This window comes from Acanthaster planci, linkage group LG04, assembly GCF_054643075.1.
Source record: "Acanthaster planci isolate LZ-2023a linkage group LG04, COTS_SCS, whole genome shotgun sequence".
NCBI classification, from domain to species: Eukaryota; Metazoa; Echinodermata; class Asteroidea; order Valvatida; family Acanthasteridae; genus Acanthaster; species Acanthaster planci.
The window spans coordinates 1,565,990-1,593,584 of NC_141780.1; the positions used below are offsets into that span (position 1 = coordinate 1,565,990).

General features: G+C 41.3%; 3 protein-coding genes and 1 pseudogene across 5 annotated transcripts; 1 reads left to right on the forward strand and 3 right to left on the reverse strand.

Moving 5' to 3' along the window:
- Positions 1 to 3,585: 3,585 nt before the first annotated feature.
- Positions 3,586 to 10,512, reverse strand: LOC147799281 (D(2) dopamine receptor B-like). The gene is made up of 3 exons (XM_087135427.1): positions 10,404 to 10,512; positions 9,464 to 9,530; positions 3,586 to 4,759 (listed from the first exon to the last, which is right to left on the reverse strand). The coding sequence occupies exons 1-3, from the start codon at positions 10,510 to 10,512 to the stop codon at positions 3,586 to 3,588; spliced, it is 1,350 nt and encodes a 449-aa protein (XP_086991553.1).
- On the reverse strand, positions 6,375 to 13,094 carry LOC110982114 (uncharacterized). Of its 3 annotated transcripts, XM_087135991.1 has the most exons (7): positions 12,969 to 13,094; positions 12,600 to 12,652; positions 11,776 to 11,904; positions 11,205 to 11,398; positions 10,924 to 11,001; positions 10,404 to 10,594; positions 6,375 to 9,530 (listed from the first exon to the last, which is right to left on the reverse strand). In XM_087135991.1, exons 3-6 carry the CDS (start codon positions 11,870 to 11,872, stop codon positions 10,550 to 10,552), a joined length of 414 nt encoding a protein of 137 aa, XP_086992117.1. In that variant the 5' UTR covers positions 11,873 to 11,904; positions 12,600 to 12,652; positions 12,969 to 13,094; the 3' UTR covers positions 6,375 to 9,530; positions 10,404 to 10,549. The 3 variants fall into 3 exon arrangements, with proteins under 3 accessions (XP_086992117.1, XP_086992115.1, XP_086992116.1); XM_087135989.1 differs by lacking the exon at positions 12,969 to 13,094 and having other exon boundaries at positions 12,600 to 12,917; XM_087135990.1 differs by lacking the exon at positions 12,969 to 13,094 and having other exon boundaries at positions 10,378 to 10,594; positions 12,600 to 12,917.
- On the forward strand, positions 12,744 to 13,785 carry LOC147799282 (uncharacterized; annotated as a pseudogene).
- A 997-nt stretch (positions 13,786 to 14,782) lies between these two features.
- LOC110982144 (uncharacterized) lies at positions 14,783 to 27,193 on the reverse strand. The gene is made up of 3 exons (XM_022240359.2): positions 26,523 to 27,193; positions 18,160 to 18,249; positions 14,783 to 17,437 (listed from the first exon to the last, which is right to left on the reverse strand). The coding sequence occupies exons 1-3, from the start codon at positions 26,596 to 26,598 to the stop codon at positions 17,250 to 17,252; spliced, it is 354 nt and encodes a 117-aa protein (XP_022096051.2). The 5' UTR covers positions 26,599 to 27,193; the 3' UTR covers positions 14,783 to 17,249.
- Between the last annotated feature and the right edge of the window lie 402 nt (positions 27,194 to 27,595).

A 27,595-nucleotide genomic window follows, 5' to 3' on the forward strand; every position in this document is an offset into this window, starting at 1 on the left:
GTCCTCCCAACAATCCACGCAACCCGAGTCTGAAATACTCAGATTTGAAGGCATCTTCTCTCCGCTTCTCAGTGAGGATAATCGTACATCTGACTCTAGAACGTCGCGGAATCGATATTGTTTTGTACAGGCACTCCAACAATACGACGAAGATGGGCTTCTTTCTATTTTACCACAGTAAAACGGACTCAACTCTGCCTTTTCTCGATATCGACTCTTCCAATGCTTGCCGGGTTCGTGTTTAACCTGGATTTCAGATAGAAAGCAATCATGTACACGTACATCATACTAAGCAGGATTACGCCCCACCCAGAGACGTGGTTCGGGAGATTGGAAAAACAGCCAATCACAAGGTGTGGCGCATTGGGTTGTCAGTGAGCAATTGTATACCTTCTAACAGAAATACGTGGCTTGGCTTGGAACCCACCCAGAGAGAGTGCGGCAAGTGTTTTTCAATATATTTATTTTCCTTACTTTTGCTCATCCTGGACTTCCCCCCGCCGTACCGAATAGTTGTATCTGTTTCCCCCAACCTGTAGTCTTTGCCATTTGTTAAGTATAATTTTACCTTTGTTCTATCCGTAATTTGTCCTGTTCTGTCATTGGCCGAATAAATTATAATAATAAATAATAACTGAAAAACCAGGATGTGCACTGAAAGTTACGCGCGTTTTTCGATGGGCCTAAATTTCTTAGTTCATTCTACTTGCACTGAGGGCCATCCGAGACTAAAACCATCACTTAAACTTTCCCAGACTGTAGTGTTTCATTTTGTAGCGACAATCAAAAACAATGTCTTTTCCTTTACAAGCACTTCGTGGTTAAAATACCGGAAGTACCATCACTGCTGTTTGCGAGCTGAAAGCAAGTTCTTAACTACACAGTACTGGACAACTACAACAGGCACGTGACGGCATTCACACATAACAGTAAAGACTGAAAGATGTTTTAATACATTCCTTTAATAAACGCTTGTGTAAAGCTACTGGAACTTCACACTTTCGTGAAAAGTGAGCAGTTTATTTTCATTTCAGATCTCGTAATTACATTGATGAACTTGAAAAGTGTATCCTTATCTCTGGTGTGATTTAGAGCGCTGTATCCTCAAGGTTACTGTTAATTTAAATAATGTGAAAATTACATGAAATAACTTTAATTCATAACACGTACCTCTATTCCTCTACCTGTTCGATCAGATTTTGTACATTCTCCCTTGCAGATAAGGTGTTACAATTATATGGCATGAAATATTTGCTTTATACCCAACGATTGATCGGAGTCCTGACATGTACTCATTGATGATTAGAAGAGCCACCGTAGCCAAGATTTGTTTCTCCAGCACGTAAAATCTGACCTTTTTATCTTTTTAACAGGTTTTCTCGCTGCGGCAGTTTTTTAAGAAAATGGTATACGGTATTATTTAACTACAACCGCACAAACCATTCTATGAACTGACACACGATGAAAAGCGGCAGTTCCTAGTGACATCCAGAGTGCCGTCAAGCAATTTGTTCGTGTTTCACTATCATAAAAGCAGTCAAGAAAATGATTGACAGTCAATTTATAGCCAGACCGTCCGATCCGTTATTAGCAATTAAAACTCGAGCAACTCCAGCAAAATTGAGATTTGGACAAAGAGGCTTTCAAACCTACAGATTGATGGAGGCCTACGGGAGTAATTTTCAATGGACATCTGCATTTAGGATATCATTTACCTAGAGAACTCGAAGAAGGGGCACACAATGACATTTATGCTACAGATTATTCACAACCAGTTAAAAGAATTTAAGACTCTGATGAAAGCCATTTTGCCGCCTTTCGAGGCAAATAAGTAAGGAATGATACAAATTCTGTATAAATTTATGAATCATTTCTGACGTTGGCCACTGTTGCACCCCAGGGGAAGAGGCCAACAGTGGCCATGCATGCCGTCAAAAAATAGCCAGATGGCCGAAAAAGCCGGAGACAATGGAAAGTTTTGTAAACTTAACACTAATAATTTTCAATGATACAGAAACAAATATTTCGTTTTAAATAGGAAAGAATGTAACCTAGAAATCAAAACATTAACTTCAAATAACATACACGGACGTATAGCCATGTTACATGTTGCTTGTCACTAACTACCTGCCGATAACTGGTTGTGCGTTCCTGGAGTTCGATCGGCCGACCCACGAACGAGAAATCCGGCTGTTCATGAACATGTGAGAACACGCCACGCGAACTCAGCCAATCCGCAATGAGCAAAAGCAACCCCCCATCGGTGGAAAAGAGCCATGTTGGTAGGGGTGTTAATTTTCTTGGTATTAGCGACGCAGCAGTATAATGCGTGCATTTCACAGTCGTTCGTAAACCAGCGAAGTGCAGTTTCCGCGAACGGAGTCCCCATTTGCGTCCTCTCTTGGTCCAACTTGGGGGCGCAATATTGCGATCGTAGTCAGTGAAACCAGTATTATAAACGGACAAAGCCACCGACAACAGTAACATGTGTAAAAGAACCCTCTGATTATCTGTGGGAGCACAGGCGAATCACCAAGGTCGAAGATACAGTCTGGTTTAGTGGCATGGACGAGAAGCAGTCAGGCAGAGAGATCAGCTCACGCCAGCCCCATTATCAAGACATTGGTGGTGGTCTTTCGGCACTTACACACGGATGATGAGAAAGTACCCCAGTACGCGAAAGATTATCGCCATTGGAAATGGTTATCTCCTATTTCAGTGAGTAATATTTCTTTCGTTCGTTACACTGAGACTACCATCAGCTCAAAACAACTGTAAGTGGACTAGTCCAGTTATACTTTTTTTACATTTACATTAACTTTAATTTTTGTTGGGAAATATAAATTTCTTTGTAAGGTCTCCCCTAACTGAAAAGTTTGCCATAAATCAACTAAATTTAATTTTACTTGTTCATGCACAAATGTAAACACATAAGAACCAAGAAGAAATAACGATATCAGAAGGAAAGGCAGCAAAAATCACTAGCAGAGCAAATCAATACAAGAGAGACAAAAGCAAACAAAACATGGAGAAAATTAATTCATGGAGTAAAACTGAATATAGTTAATCAATAAAAACATACCAGTTACTCATAATCAAACATACTGTAACTATAATTCAACGAGCATGCGAGTAATGGCGCCATTTCATAAACGCGTGTAAATTGCGGAGAGGTCGTTGAAACTGTACAGCAGGAATAAAACGATGTAAACAGATGCTACATTATATATGTATGGAACGGACCAAAACGTCGGTTCCCGAGGTGGGTCGCTGAATATTGTCTTTGCAGTCATATTAGCTGTTGTTATGTGACCATGGGCTTGAGTCAAGGCGGAGCGCTATAGGGTTAGCCACTACCATGTTAGAGTTATCGTAATTCTTGTATAGTGTGTTTCTTTCGTAAAATTTCTACCGCATACAATAAAATATGACTAGTGAAACCATACTCATGAAATTAATTCATACATTTTCTCGTCGATAAGCTACGGGTCGAGTTCTAACGTTTTCTGTTAAAATATGTCAGCTGATATGAGGTGGTTTGACTATTTGACCCGGTACCTACCTACCTGACAGGCAGGGTAAAGATTAATGAAATTTACAGTTCTGGAGAACTTCTTTGCAATCTTTTCTGAACTGCCTATTTGCGAGTCCATAAATAAGTGGATTGATAGCACTGTTCAGGTATTCGAGGTATGCAAACGTCTCCAACAGGTAAGCTATTTTGTCAGGTATCTCAGCTCCTCGGATAGTGGCAAGCAGAGATCCCACGTAGATCCAATAGGGTACCCAGGCCAGTAGGAACACCACATTGGTTACCAGTAACATCCGGGTTGTCTTCCTCTGCAGGATCACAGTGGAGGCTCTAGGCACTGCAACAGCCGAGTAATGTTTGTCACATTTGGCGGGAGAGGGCGCTTTAGGGTCGCTGTCTCGCGGAGCGCAGAGCTTTTTAACTGTGTTCTTGAGTGTAGCTTCGTTGTCTACTGCTTGACAGTTGCGAGTGGAGGGGCCTGGCTCGCTGTCTTTGTGGGTGAAATCAGAAGGATAATGCACTTGACCATTGGCATTTGCGTTGCGTGGCAGACCGGGGAGCGCAGTCACGGGAGTCATCTCTATGGGTACAGACTCGTTCCGAGATCGCTGAGGTCTGGATTCTGTCATAGATACATTCCTGACCTTGACGTGATTTCGAATGGTCCAACAGACCGCAGTGTAGCAAAGAACGTTGGTGACTGCTGCAATTGCATAGCCGATGAGTTGAACAGAAAGCATAACGACTGGAATCAGGAGGTTGTTTTCATTTTCAACCTGAACGGCAAAGTACAAGCCTGTTGTTGCCACGGAGTAGACAATCGACAGCAAAATGGCCACCAAAACCCGCCGGTAGTTTAAAATGCGATTTAGGGGCCGACAAACGGAGTCATAACGGTCGATAGCAATCAGGCAAATTAACTGCACCGAGACGGTCACAGAGGACAGCAGGAGGTATCGAAGTATGACGATGGGCGTAAATGATTCGCTGATACCAAATATGCAGTTGGAGAGGATTGCGTGTACCAACAGCAGGCAGGTCGCAAAGTCGGTCCAGGCCAGTCCCATGATCAGGACGTGGGTGGTGGTCTTCCTAGGCTTGGCCCAGTAGACACGGAGGATGACGCAATTACCAGGCACGCCAAACAGAATAACGAGAGAGCAGAAAACAATATGTGCGATGTCGCCTCCAACATGACATTCATTTGTGGGTCTGCTCGTGGTCAGGCTACCGGGCGAATATGTGTGATTAAGATATGAAGACATTTTCAAACAGTCTTGCTTGACAAAACTAGAATATTCAGTTTCAAACATCCGACCTTGTTGACGACAAATACGACTAAAATGTGGTTGAATCACCAACGGTGTTTTTCGTCAATAAAACCCTGGCTGGATGCCAATCAAAACTGCAGCTGATAGTTTTGGTCCCGCCCACCTCCGATAACAGTGGTCGGTTTCAGCTCTTCAGGATCGATGATGGAGTGTTGCGCTGAAAAACCAGGATAGACTGATAAGTTATTGTGTGTATCTAGATACTCCATCATGTAATGAACTCGCACTTTTCTGTCTTGCAGACAGTCTATATAACATAAAAGTTTGCCTCCACTTCAGGAGGGAATGAAAACAGACAGAGTCCTAAAATAAAATCAAAGGAGAAAACGGATTTTTCTTTCTTGATTATGATTATGTCTGTGCTGATGAAAAAGTTAATCAGGAGGCTACTAATAGACAGAAACTTATTACATCAAACGTTTTGACCCAAAGCCTATTTTAACATGCAACACAGCAATTAACTGTCTTGTAGGTGATAGATATTTAACGATAATCGAAGGATGTGAAGCACAAACTTGGAAGGACACAGAATATTATTGGGATCGAAATCTTGCCTTTTGACTGCTTTTTATCAAGACAAACTGAGCAGCTTGGCTGCATGCAAAAAGAGCCCTACCCTTGCTCACTTTTTTCATTACTGATGGAATGCTTTTTAAACTACTTATCACTTGTCACAAACATCTGGACATTTTCCAGATTAATATGTTGCGCCTTAGTGTCAAAACATGAGAAATGGATGATTCTGTGATAATGGCAGAGTGAAATTACTACGACTACACAGCGACTCGTGACGGTGCAAATTGCATTAATTCAGTGTTTTTAGTAATATTGTCTGTGCTTTCTTTTAAGACATTTAACATTCCTCTTGGTAAGATAATTATAAGCTGTTAATATTTATTTGGGGCATTGTGTTTTGAAATACAGAAAGTTGAAGGAAATAAAATGGGACAGATGGAAAAGAGTATAGTCGTTACAAAGAGACACTGAGTCAAGAATCCAGAGCATAAGGAAAACAGGTCAAATGAAAGAAAACAGATAAATTATCAAAAATATCTAAAATCCGCGAATTGTTATTTTGAACCCTCTGCCTTTGTTCATGTCAGTTTCCCAATAGATGTGTATATTGAATGTAAAACGTACGTATAGAGAACGCACAGATATGCCACAGGCCTATGGTCCTCGAGCTGGACCAACAGAGGGCTCTATTTCCTTGGCAGAGGACGGCTCCTTTGGTCGGAACTAAACCTTACTGGTTCACAAACGACATTGTCGTATCGCTACCAACAAGATGAACACTCCTGACCAACATGAGGCGGAAAGAGATTGATGAAATGGCTCCGAGCGCTTTGGGATCTTTTCAGAAAAGGGGAAATTTGTCCAATAAGTGATCTTTGCGGCTAAATGAATTAGAGATTCTTCCAGCATGTCGGAATCTTTTGATTTGGGAACCAAGCTGCAAATTGATGACCAGCGAAGTGCGAAATAAAAAAGACATAATTATTGTACATAACTTGCAGTTACTAGCATACCTTTATTTTGGCGATTAACATTGGACCATACAACACCGAAAAGATTTTTCTGAGTACCCTCACTGCATGTTATTTAGACGACTGATCACCTTACACAACGAAACCACCAAATAACAACTATGTTAATATCATAATACATGCATTGACCTATAATTCAATTGGTGTAGGCCTATAGTGTTTTCTTTTCTTGAAGATGCCTTTTCTTGAAGCAATCAAAGATACAATCAATCCCCCGTTCAGACTGACCTGAAAATGAAAACGTAATATAAGAACAATCTTAAAGTTCAAAATCACATCACTTTTACAAAAAACACTTAAGCAAAATCAAAGGAAGCTCATATTTTCGACATTCCTAAGAAAGTGATAGAATGTAGAAGTAATCACGAATAGATCACTGGTTTACGCACACTATCATCACGTCAGTCAGCGTCTCTGGCTGTCAGAACAAGTTATTACGTCAGATAACCATCCCGGCTCAGTGTTGGAGGCCCAAAGATCTATTTTAACATGCAGCTTGCGTGTCCATCAGGTTTTTTTTACAAGTCAGAAGATGTGCAAATTGGCAGTATTAAAACACAAAATATGAATCAAAATTACATGATGGTAAATCAGAGGGACAAAGTCGGCGATTTGTGGACATTTGCGTAACCCTGCAACAATTTCGAGAAACGAAGGAATTCCTCTCATTGCAATCATCTAACTGTGGAAAATACCTGACTCAAGGATTCTCCGAAAATGCATGCAGTCGAAATGAGTTGGTCTGGCAACCAGATTATTGTAATGGCACATTTCGAAGGGATGTGCATTGGGGAATCTTCGTACGCTAACAGCAGAACATGAACATGCATATCGTTCTTGTGCATGGTGCATGAAACTAGAAACGGACCCAATCAATCAGACCCAATTAAACTGTCTCGTATCCCAGTGTCGATCCCATGGGTACAATAGTGCCGCACCATGTTGGTTCCCACCATGTAAAATGGTTGCATTGCACAAAATGTGATGAAAAGTCATTTTAACTGGTGAAATTAAGATTGGTATCAGTTCGTGAAAACGAAAATGCACGGAGTGCGCGCTGGAAGTGCGGCAGCGTGCTGGGTGATAGTTCGTGAAAACGAAAATAACTGGGTTCTCTAAAATGTGCAAAAATGAGATCACCTGGCGCTCGACTGAGTGTCATTTCGTGGTGTCGATGACGAATTGTGTGTAACACACCACGTGTGGACTGTCATAGCCCCAGTATTATTGTTTCAGTTACATTCCTTCAGATTTCAGTTACCACCTGTTTTTAACCGTTTTTTATTTAATTACATTTTTTTAGGGTTCAGTGTTTGTCTAAGTCTTTACTATTGCATTGAAATATTTTCAAGTAGCTTTACCTTGTAAGTGGTTTTAAGTCTTGCTTTCTAAAGTAACTTCAGTAGTTTTTCTTTGTAAAGTGCGTTCGATCATTGTTACGTACACTGCGCAATACAAATTTTTGTTTCTTCTTATTATTATAATGTGTGTGCAACAGTATTATTTGACTGACACTTAAGCATGGAGAAATAGTTTGGTTTCCTGTGAATTCACTGTCACCAGCAGGGAATAATGACCCAACTTAATAACTTGATGTTTACAACACGAGGGACATAAGCCATGGACCTCAGCAATAAGCTCTCCCTCTTCAGTTTCGAATTTTACAATGACCATATGGCATGATCGCTAATTAGCATAGCAAAATTGATGGTTATTTACCTTAATTGAAGCTACATGCTTTCTCGCATATAAATCCAGGCGTACTGACAGTTGCAGTAAACTGAGAATTGTTGAATCAGTCTCCATTACCCTTGGAGTACGTGAAGCCATTGTTCCTTGAATTATTGAATATCTGAACCAATGGAGTCCAGTTCGTCACAACACGGTCCTGTCCGATTATCTTTTTCTACATGGTCGTGTTTTTTAAACAATGTGGAAACTCGTGGATCATTCACCTTTGTTAAAAATCGCAAATCCTGTTGAAGTCTCACCCAAAGTGTTTTCGGTGTTTTTTTTTCTTTTCTGTATAATTTCATTTAAATGTCAACATCATTTTTTTCAATATAAAGCTTTTACTTAATGATTTTTAATTTTCAAATAACATAAATTCACATCAAGTAATGTGACCTTCATGCCACGATGTGTGGATAAATATAAACCACTCTATCTCTATGTGTGTCTGTCTACTTTCTATTTTATTATTTTAGTAAGATGGTTTGTTACTGTTTCAACGGAGTGAATGGTTCCGTAAATAACTAGGTTCTTTAATCTCTACTTCACGAAGTGAATAGTTTTGCTCGCTGATGAGGGCAAATGTTGTTTCCTAACGTATTTATCAATGCTTCAGTGACATATTTTTGGTTTACCCAAACAATGCAAAGTTTCAAACCATCCCCTTCAATAACAAATGAAAAAGAAGCAATGAGCGAACTTAATTCAATTTTATTTAGGATTTATTTGATAAATACACCACCAAATATGAAGTCGGGGGGAATAATATGGTTAACAAAGTTATGACCAAAATCGGAGATTTGCAAGGAAATTAAAAATAATTAATATCAACCAACTACAACGAAACATTTCATTCAAAATCCTTGGCTGCCAAGTGTTTACTAGTTGAAAAGGGTATTGACGACAAAGAAAAATATTGATAATACGTTTGCTCGACCACATTAATATCGTGAACATATCTCATAATGACCCATTTCGCTAAAAGTATATGGAACCATGTATACCTCTTGCCCTGATGTAGAATGTCTTTTCGTGGATACCCATCCTCGAACCTTAAACCAGTCCACCATGCATGCCGAGGTTTAGAATAAACAGTTTGCAATATGTATAGTGTACGTGGACTTGCAGCTGGAAGCCGAGGACGGGTAAAACTTGGATCATCCTCGCAAAAAAAGTCTCAGAGTCCCTCCACCGAACAATTCTAAGGCAACTGCACCACACCCATCAGCCCCTAAACCACCGACTATTACAAGTTGATTTACTAACTCTACCTTTATACCGTGTATCTATTTGTTTGTTTGTTTGTTTGTTTCGAACTTTGCCTTCGCCTCCTTTGTCGGCATTGTCCAAAGAGGCAATCAATACAAGCAATTTCTTCCTCTGACTGGCCTGAAACAAAAATCAAACAAAGGAGGTCTCAGCAAACGAAGCAAGTACCACTCTCAGAAAAACAAACCAGCGAAGACAAGAGGAAGCTGGTTGTCTTCTGTAAAATTTTTAATTCTCAAAGCAAGGGGCGGGAACCAGTCCACATGTAATAGCCATACTGCGCTGGTTCACGTGCACAATACGTGTAGCAAGTTAGGGAAGTATTACTTTCCTTTGGGTGCGGTTTGACAATTTACTTTTCATTATGAGCAAATCTGTCAGTAGAGGCACAAACGCAGGCGGGTATGGAGGTCATCCATGCATGACAGCCATCTTTCCGGTAACTGCTTTTGTTATACGGACGGATAGCACAAAATGTCTCCTCATGTGTCCCAAACTCCCTATGGAACCAAAGTTCTTCCTATAGCACCTATATAGCCAGACTTTTTTTGCACAGAGAAATGTTTTTCCCGTTTACAAGCCTTACCATCCCGACTTTGCATAATATCGACGTTTCAATTTAGTAGCGTTGTATAATAAAGTTCATCTTAACTTCATTTCAAAAGTCCTTTCACAAATAGAGTGATGAGTAACAGGAAAAAGGATAAAGAAAATAAAGGAATTTCGCTTTTGCTGATAACAAGAATTTTTTTTAAAAGCTTGACATACTTTTCTTAAAACTGGACTCTTTGTAATTTTGTTTTATTGTCGTCCGAATTTCTCTTTCCAAAACATCACCCCTTTGCAGCCTACAACTCGGCACCCCTATAGGCTACATGAACGACGGGTTTACACCAGGGAAGCTTTCCACGCTGACACCTTTGGGCATTTTCACTCGTAACGGATACATAATGCATGAAGCCTATACCAGGAGCAATGAAGACAACCACTCACTGTGCTTGGTGGTGACTTTATCGCAGATTCGTTGGTCTGCCGACGACTCGTTGAGTTGGTCAAAGGCTGGGTTCCACCAGTCCGGTAGGCGGCTGTCTTTACGGACCATCATGCCAGCGCCATCTAGCATGCATGTGGTATCCGGGTCACCCAAGGCATCCAGACCTGCTCCGAAGTCGTACAGCATCTATCTGATGAGGTTTTTGGCATCGTGAATCGGAGTGAGATTCCGAGGTTCGGGGAGATTCTGTTTCTAGTTCGCCATTTACCAGACTTTAACAACATTAATCATCTACAAACGTTGTCTTTCCCTCCATTAAGCTCAGATTCGGCCGTTTTCACACATTATCTTTTGCAATCATTCTCATCTTTCCAACTGCCATCTTCATCGACGTCTGAACTGTCGTCATCACAAGATTTCTCAAATAACACTCAAGCATCATTCTCAAAATTTATAGCGAAAATCGTTTTCAACATCTATCCCATCTCCACCTCGGTATCAAGCACTTCCTCGACTTACCATGCCTTCATTGATAGCTTGAATTACATCTTCTCTTGAGGTGAAGTGCATGATATGCTCAGCGGGAAGTTCTCCTCCCTATTCGGGGAAGAATTGGCGAAGGCGAAAGAGGAGGATGATTAAAAATCGGGAAAGAGGTTTACATTTCATAGAATCTTGACATTGATGAGGATACAAGTTAAGGATTAATTTAGAGAGGGCGACGGATAGGTTTCTGTAAGCAGGAAAACTATGTCGACCCTACATCCAAGTCGAGGACGAGCTGTGCTGAGGGAATATACCTTGATTCCGATCCGGATCAGGCATGCTTCGTTGGCAACATGGCCGTCTATGAAGCTGATCGACCGGCCTGCTATGTCCGAGCTATCGAAGCCTCGTGGATTTCCCCGTTGAACATAGAGCCTGCTCGTGGCGGGTTTGCGAAAGGGCTTGGAGAAGGAGACAGATGAGCCTCGCCCCACGGTTGGGAACCCTCCTGAAGGTAAAATTGCATTGGGATAAACGTGGTCCAGTGTTACGTGAAATTGGAATTAAAGTGAGATTTGGTCTTATTTCCTCTATCTATTGAAAGCGTTGTGATGTTTGGGGCCCAATAAAATTTTCCCCGAAGGATGAATTTCAATACTAGTTTGTTGCATTCAATGTCGGATGGGGGAGGGAGGTAAACGTGGCCAGGACCCTTCTTAAATATTGTTGGTCTGGATCTATCTTTTGCTGTTTCTGATGGTGCCGGGCCCCGTGATATATTAGTTACTACCTTACTGATATTTTAAGTAGTTATTAAGAAATGTTTACATAGTGACATTATGGACTGACTGCTTCCTTTTCAGAATAAATTTAAATTAAGCTTACCAGTGCAACCGTCGCACCAGCGACTGACAAGCCCCACACCTGGGCGTGGTTGCTTACCAGCCTGCGAGTTGTAACAGTTCTCGTAAACATCCCACATCAGTCGGCAATTCTTGTTTGCCACATTGCAAACTGTAAGAAAAATCAGTGCTAATTTAAAGGTGCATTGTGTGTAAACCCTTATAACTTCATTTTGCAGAAGTACAGGTAAGCGTTTAAAAAGACATTATGTATGCATAGTATCTCCGTCGATTCGGCCTAAGCAATTCTCCCACACAATTACACCTGTGGCTGGGACAGACAATGGGTTTAGCAGTCTTTTAGTCGAGGTCAAGCCTGCGCGAGGCACGCAAACTGCTTGAGAAAAGACCAGCGCGTGATACTTATAACAGAGACGAGGCAATTTCCTTTTCGATGAACATGATAGTGGAGTGAGTATTAGAAGCCACTACCGTGGGAAAGCACACTTCAGTTCAGATGATAATTAAAATAGTTATTTCCATTTTGAGAAGAATCCCTGCAAATGGTACACATCCTCGTCCCTGACAGGGCGCTGAGAAGGCCAGAAATCACAGAGTTTTGTGAAGAAATTACGTCACAACTACAGCTGCCCGAGGATATCATGTAATAGTCTGACTCATAATAACCCTAATCAGCCCACATAGGTCACTGAAGCCACCGACGGCCATCTTACCGTCTTGAATACAAAGTAATACAACGGCTTCGTAGTCATTGTTCACCAAATCGTTCGTGGCCCAAACAGTTACAACCTTTCCCATTTCCCAATCCCCATTGGTTAAACCGATGATTACTTGTATTAAACCCACCAGCTTCAACCAAGTCAACATGGAAACCCCTCACAGTTCCAGACAGTTCATCTCTACAAAGAAAAGCAAATAAGTCAGACATTGTGGTTAGAACCATGAGACTGCCCATCATTGTAACAGGTGACCTTAAGATTTGTCATAATTATGCTACATTCAATAAAGGTTTCATTAGGTCTTTGCTGCGTTCGTTACTCCAGATATGGGGCTTATTACTTCTTAAAAGTAACGGGATTTTATGAGCAAACTGCAGTAACCCCTAAAGTAGGTCCTACTTCCGAATTGTTGTTGGCAAGTCCACTCAAATCTGCCACCTTCACTTTAAAGATGAGGACATTAGGAAAACTCTGAATGGAATCTGGCGACTCAAACCTGATGCCGAGCCAAAAGATGTACTGTCTGGTTTATCCCCCAGTAAACGCAGGGTGCTTCAAAGGTGTAACTTGGATCATTTCACTTCAAGTGGTTCAGCCGGTGAACAGCCAACAGATGATGATGTACATGTATCAGTGAGTAGTGATGAATCCCTACGTGACTCTCGCAGTGAATTTGATGCTCATATCAATGTACTGAATGAGAGTGAACACTCCAATGAAGTTACAGAACTGAAGGAAACAGTCCAGAGACTGCAAAGGACAATAAATTGTTTAAATGAAAAAAATTAGCAAAAGAAGTTCATAAATACTTTGGAAAACGATGATTCTTTGACGAAACACTATACTGGTTTTCCAAGCTACTCCCTGTTATTGGCCCTGTTGTCTTTCCTGAATCCAGGCGATAATTGTGAAAATATTATTGCCTACACTCCTGACAGAGAAACTGTACCGCCATGCTCTGTATAGGATGCATTGATCAAGAAGCGCCGCAAAGAAGACCCAAAGACTCGACCCTTATAGGCAACCTCTGCCTTCAATGTTGGGTTGAGCAACTTATTCAAACCATGTGTGATGAAAGGCGAAAGCATAAAAAATTCTCTCACCCGTGTCTGTTGTGCAACCTTGTGGTCGTTTTCTGATCAAACAAGAATGTTCAGACGCTGTCGGGTGTGGGTCCACTTTTGACCCTCCAATGAGAGCCGAGATATGTTGGACCATCTCACAGCTGAGGCGGAATTCCACCTCCCCCAGTGAACTCAGCCAATTCTTTTAGAATCCAGATATGTATCTGAATACCCTCATTATATATAGACCTACACAACATCTGTAAATATACATGTATATATATATAATTTCAGGAAAGATGACTACCAAGCGTTGTTCCGTTTAAACCCAACCTGAAGAAATGCGAAAAACTCGTGACCGCCGTCACAATCATGATAGATAAAGATTTTCGAACCACAGGACCTCCAACTGGCAATCAAATTATTTATGAAGCTTTCATAGTTTCACAAAGCATGAGAGAATTAGTCGACCTGGCCTTGTGCAAGGTTAATGCATTGTTGCGATTGCGTGCCAAGGGGGAATCCTTACTCCCTCAGTCAATCGCACACCTTACACACCGCAGTATATAGTAAGACCAACTTGCTTGACGTTAGTAGTTGTACCTGTTGAATTGGGCCTCTTCGGTGACCACACGACCCGACCTACATCCGCTGAAGTCGTAGCAAAGATCTCATAAGGTATGAGGAAAAGCCGGAACCAAAACCCGGGTGCTGGATCGTATCGATAATGAACGGCCAATGTCGCGGAAACCGTGTGGTCAAGTGATACTCAGATGTTATTAAAGCACGGCGGGGCTGGTATAAATCTGCCGAATTTGGAACAAAGTGGCTACAGCAGGTGGACATGGACAGTTTTTGTAACACTGCATTGAACTGAAATCAACATAATTATAAATGGCAATTTTAGCACAAGACTGCCAGTCATACTCAAGCCCCAAATTATATGCAGATCGTTACACACATATCAGCAGATTGCCGATCCCCACATATCGCCACCCTGGCTGTGCTTCTACTTTGATGAAATTGGATTAACTTCTCTTAGAATTCTAGGAATGGGCTTAGCTGGTGTAAAACACAGAAAACTTATTTGTACCATCTCCCTTCTGTGACGTCACGCCGTCATTCCTTTGCTCATTACATTGAGTGGAATATTCATGACCTTGGGTACAAGCAATGTCGCGGCAAATTTCCTACCGATGCATATGGTAGATAGCTATAACCTGGATTAGAAGGAAAAAACGAACCATTCTGATCACATCACGTTATTTTAATCCCGCCAGATCAATATTGCACAAAGCTCCACTCACGGCTTACAAAAAATTACCCTGGGCGAAAAGATATCAATAATGTTAAAAGGACTGTACAACACACTTATACATCATTTGCAGAAAAAAATAATAACTTGTGTGACAAAAACTGACTAAAAGATTACCTACCATAAATCGGTAGACCTATGTTTTAATGTTACGCCCAACGGAAGGACTGTTATCGGGGTTTGATAATTATGCCTGTAATACAACAGTATTTAGTAATGTTTTGCTTTGCATGTGGTTCCATGGAAGCCGTATGCTGACTCGGTCACGTCAAACATTGGGGTGAAATGGAAAAAATGTTAATTTCTAACAATTTGAAATTCATCTCCTGAAAATATTGTGAAGATTTTAGGCTTTGTTTGCTAATTTAGGAAATTCAGAGGAAAGTTTCCAAATCCCTGCAGGGATACTCATTTGTCTTTTAAAAGACGGACAAAAATATTAATCCTTGCGTTGTTGGCGATTTCGTAAACTTCAGTTGTGAACCGTTGTGGTCAAATATGACCATAGGTAGTATACTTCTACATTATCACAATTTGCGCAACGATATATCTAAAAAAACATATAATGAAAAAATACAAAGATTAGAGCTGATCGAAGTAAAATCGACACTGTATTGAAAACCGAAGGACTAAAAGGTAAATTCCTAACTATTCACAAGTACAGCTAGCAATCCATCTTTTTATATCCCTCGTCATGGATATTCCTTGTGCGCATGCGCATGTTACTTTCCTGTGAAATCGTTTGGCAAAGCATACACTGGCGCAAGCCACATTACGTACTACTAACCACGTCATAGGGAACTACATAGTTTAGGCCATTCCACGTTTGTAACACGGCCGTCAAAGATCATCTCGGCTCTGTGTGGAACGAGCCGTCATTGTCAGTGTCTTGAAATGTTGTGTAAGTTGATCTCAAGTGTTGTAAGACTTGCGGTACATTACCTATATGAAATTTCAATTACTACAGATCAAAATTGAAAGGTTTAAGTGAAATCTACACACTAAAAATACACAAAATGAAAGCATTAAGCTGTATTTTCCTCGTTCCGGTTTTGAACGTCAGACCAGCGACAGTCTAATTTGTGAAGGCAGGACGAATAGCAGTTGCACACGTTAGCAGAGAAAAATACCACTTATCATCAAAAAGTATTAATTTAGAGTTACAGTTTGATTCATCGACATCCGTCGTGTCACATTATCCACGAGGTACGGACACGACAACTTTCCAAATTCTATTTAACCAGCACACAACAGTTACCTTTGAAACTGAATTTACGACCGTCCGAATCCAAGCGCCAATAGCCGTAATTCTAATGCAGCTTGCTGTATAATGAGCCTGCTCTTGTTACGTACAAAGATGCCACCACACACGCTCGAGCCACACATTGCTGACTGGCTAAGCTAGCACGCGTATGTCTATGCCGATCACTTCTGCCAATCAATTACGCACAAGAAGCTGGGTGCTGTTCTCCGCTTTTGCGTCAAGCTGGTTCTCGCTGGCCAGTTGGAGTTCACTCCGGAAATCTATCGGCTGTCTAGCCTCGGCCCTATCAGGCTGTAAACTTCAGGTTTTCATGTCAGATGCGAATGTCGCCGTAGATTCCCTGGCCATGATATAGTACACTTTCGATGCTTCCTTACGGAATGTTGCCGATCCTCTTTGCTGAAAAGCTACAAATTCATTCAGTTACATATTGGTACTATTTACCTTCATAGTCGTGCTGTTAACCTTAGTTAACAATTTCAGTATCGTGAAATTTAGTCCAAAGCTCTAAAAAGGTGCATGGGGTCCGGCAATCGGGTAGAGAGTTCCCTAACGCGGTAGACTTGAACAAATCTCAGAAAATCCCACATGACAACATTAAAGAATTTCTTTCAAAGTGATAAATTCTGATAATCAGTATTACCTTTAATACCCACATAGGCCCTGACCAACTAAAACTTTGTGAGCCACTAATTTTCTTACTAAATCATTGTGCACATCGAAAAAATGGAAAATCAGGTCAAGAGAGAATTTCATTGGAACTTTTCAGCATGCACGTTACCGAAAGATTTGTAATCGGGAAAGAGCTTGAAGAAATTTGAAGTAAAAATATTGCTCCAGCAAGACGCAAGAGGCGACAAATCAAATATACCACGTTAGGGGCCACACCGGCAACTAGGGTAAATAAACAAATACCACCATCGTCGTCCATTATCCGGATCCCATTACCCAAAGCGCCTTCGGAAATCTCGCAGATTCATCGTGGCTGTGGACAGGCTCGCAGAAACAATGTCAAATCCAAACTGCTGCTTCACCGATAGCTTGAAATGGTGAATCTGACGGAGCACGGACGTACGTCAGACTAGGGCCTGTGATGGCAGCATGTTATCCACAGAGCGATACAAACACCTGTCTCTATACGTGCGAAGGGGTCTGGACGAAATTTGCTGACGGGGTGTGGTAGCCAGCGTTTTGCCTCCTCTTCCGTCGCCGGTAACAGAAGCAAGCCACAGAGAAGATGACCAGCGGAATGAAGACAAAGGACAAGCCGACCAGGAGGAGTACGGTACTTTTGGGTCCACCCACCATAGCCAGGAACAACCCTGCAAAAACCAAGGAGAGAGTGATCTCTTACCAAACTAGGTACGAATTAATTCCCCTGTTGGCCATCTAGATCACACATTTCCACGTTGTACGTCTTCCGTCTTGATGGCAGGGTACCATGCTTGGAATGAATATTGACAAACTATTAAACAAGCACCTACGTCATTAATTTTTGCAAGGACAGAAAACACCTTCCTAGTCTAGCGTCAAGCCCTTCCCTGTAAAACTTAATTGCGATAGAAGAAAGCATCATCAAACCAATATGAATTTGCATCTTAAGGAGCATGGCAAGTACATTCTATCGATGGGCCACCGTTGCTCAACGCGATTGATATTTTACCTATATACAGTTGGGTGACATAAGCTGTTTGCACTTTTAGCATAATTCTTCCCAGACGGAGGCCAATGTACCCGGTCTGACCAATAACTGACGTAAATTCTAACCGGCTGTTTATTGAAAATATGCAACTTTTAAAAATCTTTTGCACGATGCACTTGACATAAACGTATGAGAAAATATCAGATCTGAGAGAAACTTGTTTGCATGAGAAATAAATCGACAAATCTTATTGGTGACGGGAGTCATTTTTGGAAGATTCTTTGATTGAAATCAACATTGAAATGTTTCCTCTTCTTGGCACTGCCAGAGGCGACAAAGGATAATCTTTAAGGGAGTGAAAGATTTGAGATGTCTATCTTGACTCGAGGGAAATAAACTTACCAGCAGGCAAGATAATGATGAAGTAGATGCAGGCCACAATTCCTAAGGCCAAACCAGGCCCGCAGCACAGTCCCCAACAACGGTTGGACCCTATGGAATAGAGAGAGCGAAACAGCCTACGGTTATTTCTTGCAGGATGCAAGTGCAATGAAGGGATACGTAGAGTGTCAAGACCACACCCATACGAACCAAAAGGAACTAAACTCTACCGAAGGAACCGAAATGGCACCAAAATCAGCCAAATTGAAGCAGTACAAAACTGGAGTGAAACAACCGAACCAAACCTAATCGAGGTACACGGAAACGAACCAAAACACACAAAATAACGAGTTCATAGCCTTCCAAAAAACACTCGTTCTGCACAACACGTGGCCGCTTTTAAATTTCAGTCATTCTCCTCTATTGCCCCCGGGCCCGCATTTTTACTTGAAAACACACGGCCTGTCGTCTGAATAAACAACCGGGCTCTGACAGAGAATGGCGAGGCATGCGTGAGAGCTTCAATATCCACACGAGGATTGGGGAGGGAAAGAGACGACTCGAGTTGCCATGGAAACTGCTTTTCCCTTTCGCCTTTCAAGTTTTCAGGCCTCGCGTAGTAATATTAAGCAGCCATTACGAGCTGAGATTGCCTAAAAGGATAATACTGTATAGGTTATAGTTTAACTGGATGACAGAAACACCATCTGTCGCAGTTGATTATTCACTTACAGGTACTCTTTGTTTTCCCAATAATAGTTAAAAATTGCACGGTGATTCAAATGAGTTCCTCTTTTGCCTTATTTTCTCAACACTGATGATGCAAAGTGCTATTTGCTTAGTACACGTTAGTCATAGGTAAAATTGCGCTTTATATTGCAGGGCTTCACCTCGAACGGATTATGGTCTTACAGTACTTTTTGCCACTGGAAAGGAAAGTGTTGATAGAAATCTTCAATAAATGTTCTTTTTCAAAGAAAAAAAACCAAATTAAACAAATTCTCTGCTTGAGTTGAAATCGAGAACTTAAGAAGGTTTTTAATGTATACCCCCGTGAATAGGGAAATATGAGACTTCGATTGAGGATGTAAAATAATCCAAGATGTCACTTTTCAATTACACACACTCAAGCACAAATTCTGGGCTCGTTCTCTATGCCTCAACACTAATGCATCATGACTGTGGGCAGGAACGGAAATCAAGGACAGTCGATGTATCTGTAGGCCTATGTGTAATTCTTCAGCATCGAGAACAGAATTAGGGGTTCCAGTCAAGTTCCCAACAAAAAAAAGCCGGAAAACTACTACCACATAGCCAACTTTTCAAAATGAGAAAAAAGGGAATGTTGATTTAAACGCATTTAAACTGGAATTTAATAGATATCCCCAGAGTTTTTTTATTGCAATGCTCACGTTGTTTATCAGATCTAAGGGCAAATGAAACTACAGCTTGACAAAAATGGACAAAATAAGCGGAAACATCTGAGGGGGAAATATTTCTTCCAAGTCTCGTTGAGAGGTGTCATGGAAAATATGCGTGGTTTGGAATGCATTATGCTCAAAATGAAGGGACTGGAATTTTTTAATCTGAAGTTGTTGTCAGATACGCGAAAAGAGCCATATGGCGGAGTTGAGAAGAAATATTTGACATCGATACACAAGGCTTTATATCCTTTTTTTTTTGTTACAATGCTTCACCTTCACCGATTAGTATCGACCACAGAACCGCTGAATTAGTGGACTCGTGTCGTGGCTGAATATCTGTAAAAATATTCTTTACAGAGTAAGAAACAGCCGAGAAACAGTTGGAAGCGACTACCTGGCCGCAACATTTATAATTAGCTGTCGCTGATGAGCAAAACAGCCTGCTTCTAAGCCAATTTGACATAATAGTACAGTTGGCTTAAGTTACGTCTTACGGTACCCCTACACAATAAGATTATGAGATTGATATACAAAACCCTGTGTGTACACTAATTAGGTTACGACGTATACTTAATATGGGAAGATAAGATTTCAGTTCAGTTTTAAAAACCCTACACCTTTCGAACTCGTTCCCACACTGAATGTAGTGAGTTGGGCCAGCAGCACTAGGCCAATATAATTTTTGATCTTATATAGGCTATGAATAATCTTACAGAGTGCTGATATTTTCAAAATTTAATTCACAGTTTTTTGTTGAAGACATTTCTGTACAGAGGGGGCCATCAAAAATTTGGCCATGCCGTGGATTTGCTTTTTCATTTGAAGCACGCCCTTTTACAAATTACATTTATTAGTATCTAGTACCGTGAAGGAGAAGCTGTCAATGATGACGACAATTTATCAATTCTTCAATTGTGCTCCTCTATTGGCAAACAACTAACACGCTATTATGCTTCTAAAATTAAGCATTTTCGGCGATTCTTCAGTAAGCTTGTTTTGGGTATCAAAAGTGATGGGAATGAATTCGACTACAGAGCATGCGTCAGCGTGACTCTACTCTCTGTCGGGGGGTAATGTGAGCCTGTCTTACGGGGGAGGTAGGTTGAGACGACTGATGCAACTGTTTATTTCGTGTTGCTTCAGATTTGGTTAGAATTACACTTGACTCGTGAGACAAGAGCCAACGCTGGTACCACTGATGGAGCCTCGAGTGTCTGCAGGAAAGGTGTTCTTTTTATGGTAAAATCACTACATATTTCTTATTGTTAGCCATTCAGATCTGAAACCACCTCCATGAAAGGATCAAACAGTTGTGGAATATGAATTTACCATGATGCTTCTAATATCACAAGCAAGTGCCAATCTACTCAGTGATAAAAATTTCACAAACTGCGTTTACAAAACACAATCTTGCTACCTCTTTGTAAATGCACACAATTATTTATGTTTATAGAAGGTAAGTATTACACTTCAAATTCCTAAACTTTAGAAATCTATTTTGAAAATTCTATCCATCAATACCAAATAATTTTTCTATCATAATAAAATTGCTTCAATGCCTTATTAGCATTCACCATTCTATGGATACATTAACTTCAGAAGAATTTCAATCCACGTTATTGCGACTTGACAGTCCTAGACGAAATGTGTGTGTACAACTAATTGAATTTCCCCTTTTTGATTATTTGCTTCACGGACCAGTAATACCCTCCAGCACTTTCCTATCTATGCACATATCTCAGCAAAGATCTGGTCAAATTTTCCCCTTGTCCGTGGCGTACGGAATGTCAATGGGGCGATTTGGGTCGCTATCGTGGCGAAGTGTTACAATCCAGTGTCCCCTGTGACGCTCCTGAGCGGACGTTAACGTCATTCCGTCGAGATGTAATCTCTGCTCGGTCGTCTACCGTTATATTGCCGGTGCTTTTTGTGGGACTGTGCAGTGGCATCGATCGGAGAAAACATCCCAACCCGGCCCAATTTAGAGAGCACATCCATATCATAGCTACATTGATTGCCAATCGATGTTTACCACTTTGAGTTTAGTTTGACCTCCTGCATAATGGCCGGTAACGGCACAAAATGGGCAAGTGGCTGCTTTATTTAGACTAAAAATGGTAAAACTGATTTTTGACTGTTTAGGTTACTATGTCTATTACAGTTTCACGTTTGTACACGTTTTCAATGACTAATGCATTCACGTGCGTTTTTCAAACTGTCTAAACTTGGTTGATGTAGAGACCATCCAAAGTGCTTGAAACTACCGGCAACGCGCAGCCACGTATAGAGGTCGTTTCTTATATGCTCCTAATGCCATCAGTCCGTTATCAAACGCAGCACGGTACAAGATCAGCACGGTACAAAAGGAGTACAAGAAGAGTGAAGCACACCAAAATATGAGCCATCAGGCTAAATCTCTCCCATGGGATGACATCGTTCTAAGTCTTCCTCGTGCTGAACGATAAGGTGTAAATAAATGAAATATCACCTACTCTAAATCCCCGTAAAAAATTCATATTCTTGAACCATTAATCACCTTTTACAAATTTTATGCGAAAAGAAATGCGTAAATAAGCTGGGTTTATTTGGCAAGATTGTCTAGACGGCGACCTTACTTTAAGAGGCCGCGTCTTGCGACTACCTTGCGGCCATTTAATCATTTTGGCACAGGCGGTTTTAATAATGGAACGATAGGAGGAACAAGTTCCGCTTGTTACAAGAGAGTGTTTCAATGGTATTGATTCAAGCAGTGAAAATGGTTCAAGCAGTGAAAATAGTACGGAGGCACTTCATAGGAAATTTTGCGGTGACATACGAGCTGCTGCAGATGTACCTTGGATCGACGAACTGGCCTTATATCCAAATCGGCCATATTGAACCGAAAGTGAGGTTTACTGTTTTTTTAATTTTGGGAACCTGAGAATAAAACTGGAAGTACATAAAATAAACTTCAATACAAATTAATGTCATTTACGCCAATGAATAAATTTAGAATATGTTATCAAATATTTCTAGATGTACAAACAACATTGAAAAAAACTGAAAGTGGGGTATGGAAATGGCTTCTTGTGGATAAAGTCTATTGTCAGGGGCTGTTTGTAAAGTTAATAAATTAACTTTTAAATCTCCTCTTCGTGTGGTATATGCAGTGAATCCAACTTCCTTGGTGGCACATCAAGGTCAGGGATACGTCGGAGCAAAATCAAAATCATCCACTGAAAGAATCATGAACCCCCTCCCCCAAGTAAGAGGGCCGTTTCTAAATTTCAGCACTTTCGACTTCTGTAAAAAAAAGTGGTAACATGTCAAGGAGATGTCTGTCTAGCTCCCCGCTGGATACGCTGTTAAAACTTGCTTCGTGTTGTGAACGCTTTCTATATTCCTTTATGAGTGTTCGCTCAGGGAGGGTAAATCTAAATGGAGGTGTGGAGTGTTTTAATGATTTCCGATGAATGAAAGCTGCTTCCTGGAAGGTATTAAAATGAGAAAGCGTACACATGCATATTGATTTTATCTCAATTAAGCGTGTGTTTCAAAAGCACTTTTTAGTCTTACATTTATGCGCATGCATGGTGAATGCATATATTAACGACCCCTAATTCCCCGTGATTCGTGCAAAAGTAGCCTACTTTATGGCCGGCCCTGTAGCTTACCAGTAGCCTTATAGGTGTATACGTAGCCTTGCAGACATCATTTGAAAAAAGACAGAAGCTTAATTACGTTTGAAAGTGTCGCACAGCGGCCTTGACGGATCAGTGACTTGTAATATAGCCTAGCTCCCCAAGGCCCTCTGTTTTTTAGATTTTAAAGTTCATATGAAATTTTGCTGTTCTGCAAACATACACGTTTAAAGTAGGATCTGCTTTGAGCTGTCTGCAAAGTTTGCAGTATTTCAGATAATCTTGTTTTGCCACAGGGAAGGGAAACACTCTAACTTTGTTCACTTACACATTTACAGTATGATTGTTAGATAGAACATGTCCTGCTTCCCCCAAACAAAGCTATAGTCAGTGCTTGTGGCCACGAAGCCGGGGAAGATTTTTCTTAACTTTTGAATTCATTTCACTTGTCCCCTTAGATGTTATTTCAAGCTATTCATGGTGACAGACAACTACGGTGGAAAGCTTGCGGTAGCACCATGCAAGGATACGATCTCTTTGTGGGTCTGTATGGTTCTGAAAAGAACCGTGAGGAACTCTGAACATGAGTTTTGTTTGGGGGAAGCAGCCACATGTTCTATCAGAGTTCCTCAGGGTTCTTTTCAGAACCATACAAACTCGCAAAGAGATCGTATCCTGGCATGGTGTTACCGCAAGCTTTCCACCTTAGTTGTCCCCTTAGAGTTGTCAACTCGACCTCTGTAATAGTAATTAGTTTCTCACAGAATGTCACCCAAATGCAACCCAAATGAAGCGTTCATTTTTCCCAAAGGATTAATCAGAAATGGTATCAACAGTGTTTTCTATTTATACTAAAAATTTCATTTGAAACTCATGCCGGGATGCAGAGATATTTTGAATTACATGTACGCAGCACAGAACTCTATTCAGCTCAGTAACCTCATTCTATATAGGTCATTTTGAATGGTGTTACGTGTTAATGTTAAATATAGCACAGCTGCATGACTGCTGTGTGTCTTATTAAAAAGTTGTCTCATTTCAACCGTCTGTTAAAAGCATCATTGTATTTAAAGTGAGTCATCAGTTTTTAAGAGACAACGTGTTAAGTTTCAATTCGATACTAAAACAACAATTTCCTTATCAAGGATCAAAGCCTTAAGATCTAACACTGCTGTTGGGCTGAAGGTCCCCCCCCCGCGCGTCACTAGTAGGAATGACAGAAGCAACCAGATTCAAACTTAAAAAAAAAAACCACACACGCAAGAAATTACCTTCAATTGGGTTTAAATGTTATAAAAATAGTCCACTGTGTCTTTTTGAAGAGGGCCAATAACCCAACATTGACCCCAGTCACTTAAGAGACATATAAAGACGGATCGTCTCGGACTATAACTGGAGAAAAAGTCGAAAAAGCCGATCGCATGTCTCTCTCGACGCCATCGCTGACACTAGTGACTGCCAAGAAAACGAATACAAGAATTCACTTGTCATTGACGAGAGGATTTGAAATTGTGCGAGGCAACCTTTTGACAACTGTCGTACCGCCAACCTTTCGTCTGGAGGATTTTCCTCACAACCTGTTGTCCCCGATGGCAAGATTTGCTGCAGCATATAAAGGTGCATAATTCTGCTGGCCGAAATCCACCTGTTTTCAAGTGATGTCTAACTATTTTAGGAAGGCTCCGCTTCTTGCTTTAGGGTGTTTTGCAAATTTCATACAATTTGCAGGGGCGGATCCTGAATATTTTTGTTCGAGGATTCCAAGAAAAATTTGTTCGTACAAGAGGGGGGGTTCCTATGTAGTTGTCGCCGTCGGTGATGCCATTTAATCTCTGTTTAATCATTAATGGTACGCGTAAAATAAGCCCCCAAATGATTTATGCTTTTCAGGGCTTCCAACCTTAAATAGCCGAGCGAAGGCCTCTAAATGACAGTGAAGGGGGGGGGGGGTTGTTGACCTCCACCCACCCTAGCTTTAATTCTGAATTGTAAGGCCTGGTAAAATACCTGTACATCTGAATAATTTATTTCACATTCCCGCCCACACTAATGCAACGGATGTATTTGCATTTCACATAATTTGGCGGGGGGGGGGTTGATGGAAAAAACGCTGTCTCATCGACACCTCTCAAAACAAAGCCAGAGCTGCTTCAGAAAACAAACTTCAAAGCATCATTTACTTAACGAACACAAACACTCAATATTTTTCGAGAATTTAAAGACCCAAATATTTTCCGAATTCGGAGCCTCATGCGACTTTACTTTGAACCCAACAAATTGGCCATAGGCCTATTATACGAGCAAAACACGCAAAAACGCTTGAAGTAGGCCTACCGGCCAAAGAGAGCACTGCCTTAAATCATTAACGTGACAATCCTGCTTTGTTTGAAGACATCAGCAGATGATTAAATAGTTTGGAATTTGACCGTTTGAAATTTGCGGCAGCATGTTTGCCCAAATACCGCATGATGTCGTTCGAGCGTAGGCGCATATTGCCAACGCGCACGATTGTTTATGCAGAGTAAAAGCTGTCCCAAAACCTTCCTGTTTCTTTTCAATAATTTTTTTTTCTGAAAGTGATCGTGTGGTAGCTACGGATATACATGCGGCATTATGTTAAAACAAAATGAAGCACAGACAGAGAGAAGTGACGGTGGAAGTCTCTCATGATGTGCCCCAGGCGTCCTCAAATCCTGAAGAGGTGCCTCGACTACGAAGCCTCGCATTAGCGTTAGTTATTGCGCGCCGTTGAACGTGGGGAAAGCGACCCATCATGGTATTGACACGTGAAATCAGATGCTGGCATTAACGCTGTGCATTAATTAAGGTAAATGTCAAAATCCAATAATAGATTCGTACACTATGCACAATTAAAGTGACTAAATTATTCAAAGATCCACCTGGGGTAACGCCATAGCATTCTCTTCATCAGTTTAGCATGTAAAATATTTTACCTTTTGTTTTCAGTGTTACCGCCCAGGCAGCAGGTAAGCACATGCAAAGTGTAGGCCTATTTCAAGATTTTCTAATTGGAGTGTGTGTATTAAATTTGACAACGGCCGAGTCTGATTTACGCAACAAAAATGTACCTATTCTCGTTACATTTGCAAAAATGAAACTCGAAAATTTATAAGTAAATGTGTCATAAACTAGGCTAGTGGTGCATCAGCAACATTACTGCTCCATAAGTTAGCCTTTAAGTTATTCTTAATTAAAATATTCCGTAATTAAAGAGTTGCTTTTTATAACTATTTCGTTTGACGTGCATGCTGCATCGCCCGTAGACATAGACTGCAGAAAAAAATTACATTTTGGGCGGGTAAGGAGGCACAGCCAATACCTTCAAGCTCTCTGTCCGAGTCTGAGGACATCCGTCGATGGGCCGGCCCTCCTCCGCCTAGGATCGGGTTGGTCATCTTGCTTCTAGCCGCTGGCTGCCCGCCTCACACGCCCGTGCCTCGGTCAGGCCAAACAGACAAAGCACATGCAGCGCGCTAGACAATGAAGTCTGGCGACACGTGAGCCGTCTGCGGTGACTCAGTCCCGTAAAATTGTCCCTTCCATCGAAAAAACCAAAGAAATCTCAGGCCAGCCGGCGAATTTACAGCTTTACGGCGTGACGGCCTCACCGCAACACAAGCCGCGAGAATGTCGTCAACTCACGGTGCCCAAGTTACGTAGTTGCATCTGCCCTCCCGTCAAGCACAGATGCCGGTATCTGCCTCTTCAGCCCTCTCTATGCATATCAACGATGAAATATTCCCGGGCTTTTTAGCATTATTAAAGGTGTCACACGGCGGGAAGAATATCACCTGCTTGTAATCCCGACAGTTGCATGAACAGTCAGGCGAGCGAACGGCAAGATTGATGCGCCCGTTCGAGAACCCACGGTCGTAAACAGGGGACCGTTTTTCCGAATTAGAATCGTTAACCCAACAATTTCGATCACACAAGGCGATCGCGGGTACGCATCGGTGGTGCATTAAACCGATCGAGTAATGATATGTCGCCCTCTTGCACGCGCAAACGTACCATAAGCCGCAAGTTCGATCCATAATTATTATAATTAAACGCTTTATGACATACAGACGCCAAATGCGTCGCGTGCATGCAACAGAGCGATAGGTACGATGGCACAGCCGTACTCTCCAGCATTGGGAAACTGGAGAACATCCCAACGCATCTTTATATTTCCAAGCACGTTACTTCCTCCTTTGATGCCAAAACAATTCAGGTGTCATCTTTCTCCGTCTTTAAAGAGGCGTGAGAAGAGAAAAGGTTTCAAACTCCCTTTGCGCCCTCTAGTCCATTAACTCCCTCAGGAATCAGGTTAGACCTTGAATTCGTCAAGTGGTCGGTCAAATGACGTCTGCAGGTGAAGTACAGGGGGCTTGATATCTTTGTAGACTTTAT

What these genes read in the sequence shown, in the direction of transcription:
- LOC110982144 (XM_022240359.2), bottom strand. Translation starts at nt 26,598, where the DNA reads ATGACCAACCCGATCCTAGGCGGAGGAGGGCCGGCCCATCGACGGATG. An exon ending in CTCGGACAGAGAGCTTGAAG is followed by an intron (nt 18,250 to 26,522) that starts GTATTGGCTGTG and finishes TCTATTCCATAG; the next exon opens with GGTCCAACCGTTGTTGGGGA. An exon ending in CATCATTATCTTGCCTGCTG is followed by an intron (nt 17,438 to 18,159) that starts GTAAGTTTATTT and finishes TGGTTTTTGCAG; the next exon opens with GGTTGTTCCTGGCTATGGTG.
- LOC110982114 (XM_087135989.1), bottom strand. Translation starts at nt 12,711, where the DNA reads ATGATGGGCAGTCTCATGGTTCTAACCACAATGTCTGACTTATTTGCT. An exon ending in TGATCCGGATCGGAATCAAG is followed by an intron (nt 11,002 to 11,204) that starts GTATATTCCCTC and finishes TTCCCCGAATAG; the next exon opens with GGAGGAGAACTTCCCGCTGA. An exon ending in AAGCTATCAATGAAGGCATG is followed by an intron (nt 10,595 to 10,923) that starts GTAAGTCGAGGA and finishes AAACCTCATCAG; the next exon opens with ATAGATGCTGTACGACTTCG.
- LOC147799281 (XM_087135427.1), bottom strand. Translation starts at nt 10,512, where the DNA reads ATGGTCCGTAAAGACAGCCGCCTACCGGACTGGTGGAACCCAGCCTTT. An exon ending in TAAAGTCACCACCAAGCACA is followed by an intron (nt 9,531 to 10,403) that starts GTGAGTGGTTGT and finishes TTTTTGTTTCAG; the next exon opens with GCCAGTCAGAGGAAGAAATT. An exon ending in TGCCGACAAAGGAGGCGAAG is followed by an intron (nt 4,760 to 9,463) that starts GCAAAGTTCGAA and finishes TTCGCCCGGTAG; the next exon opens with CCTGACCACGAGCAGACCCA.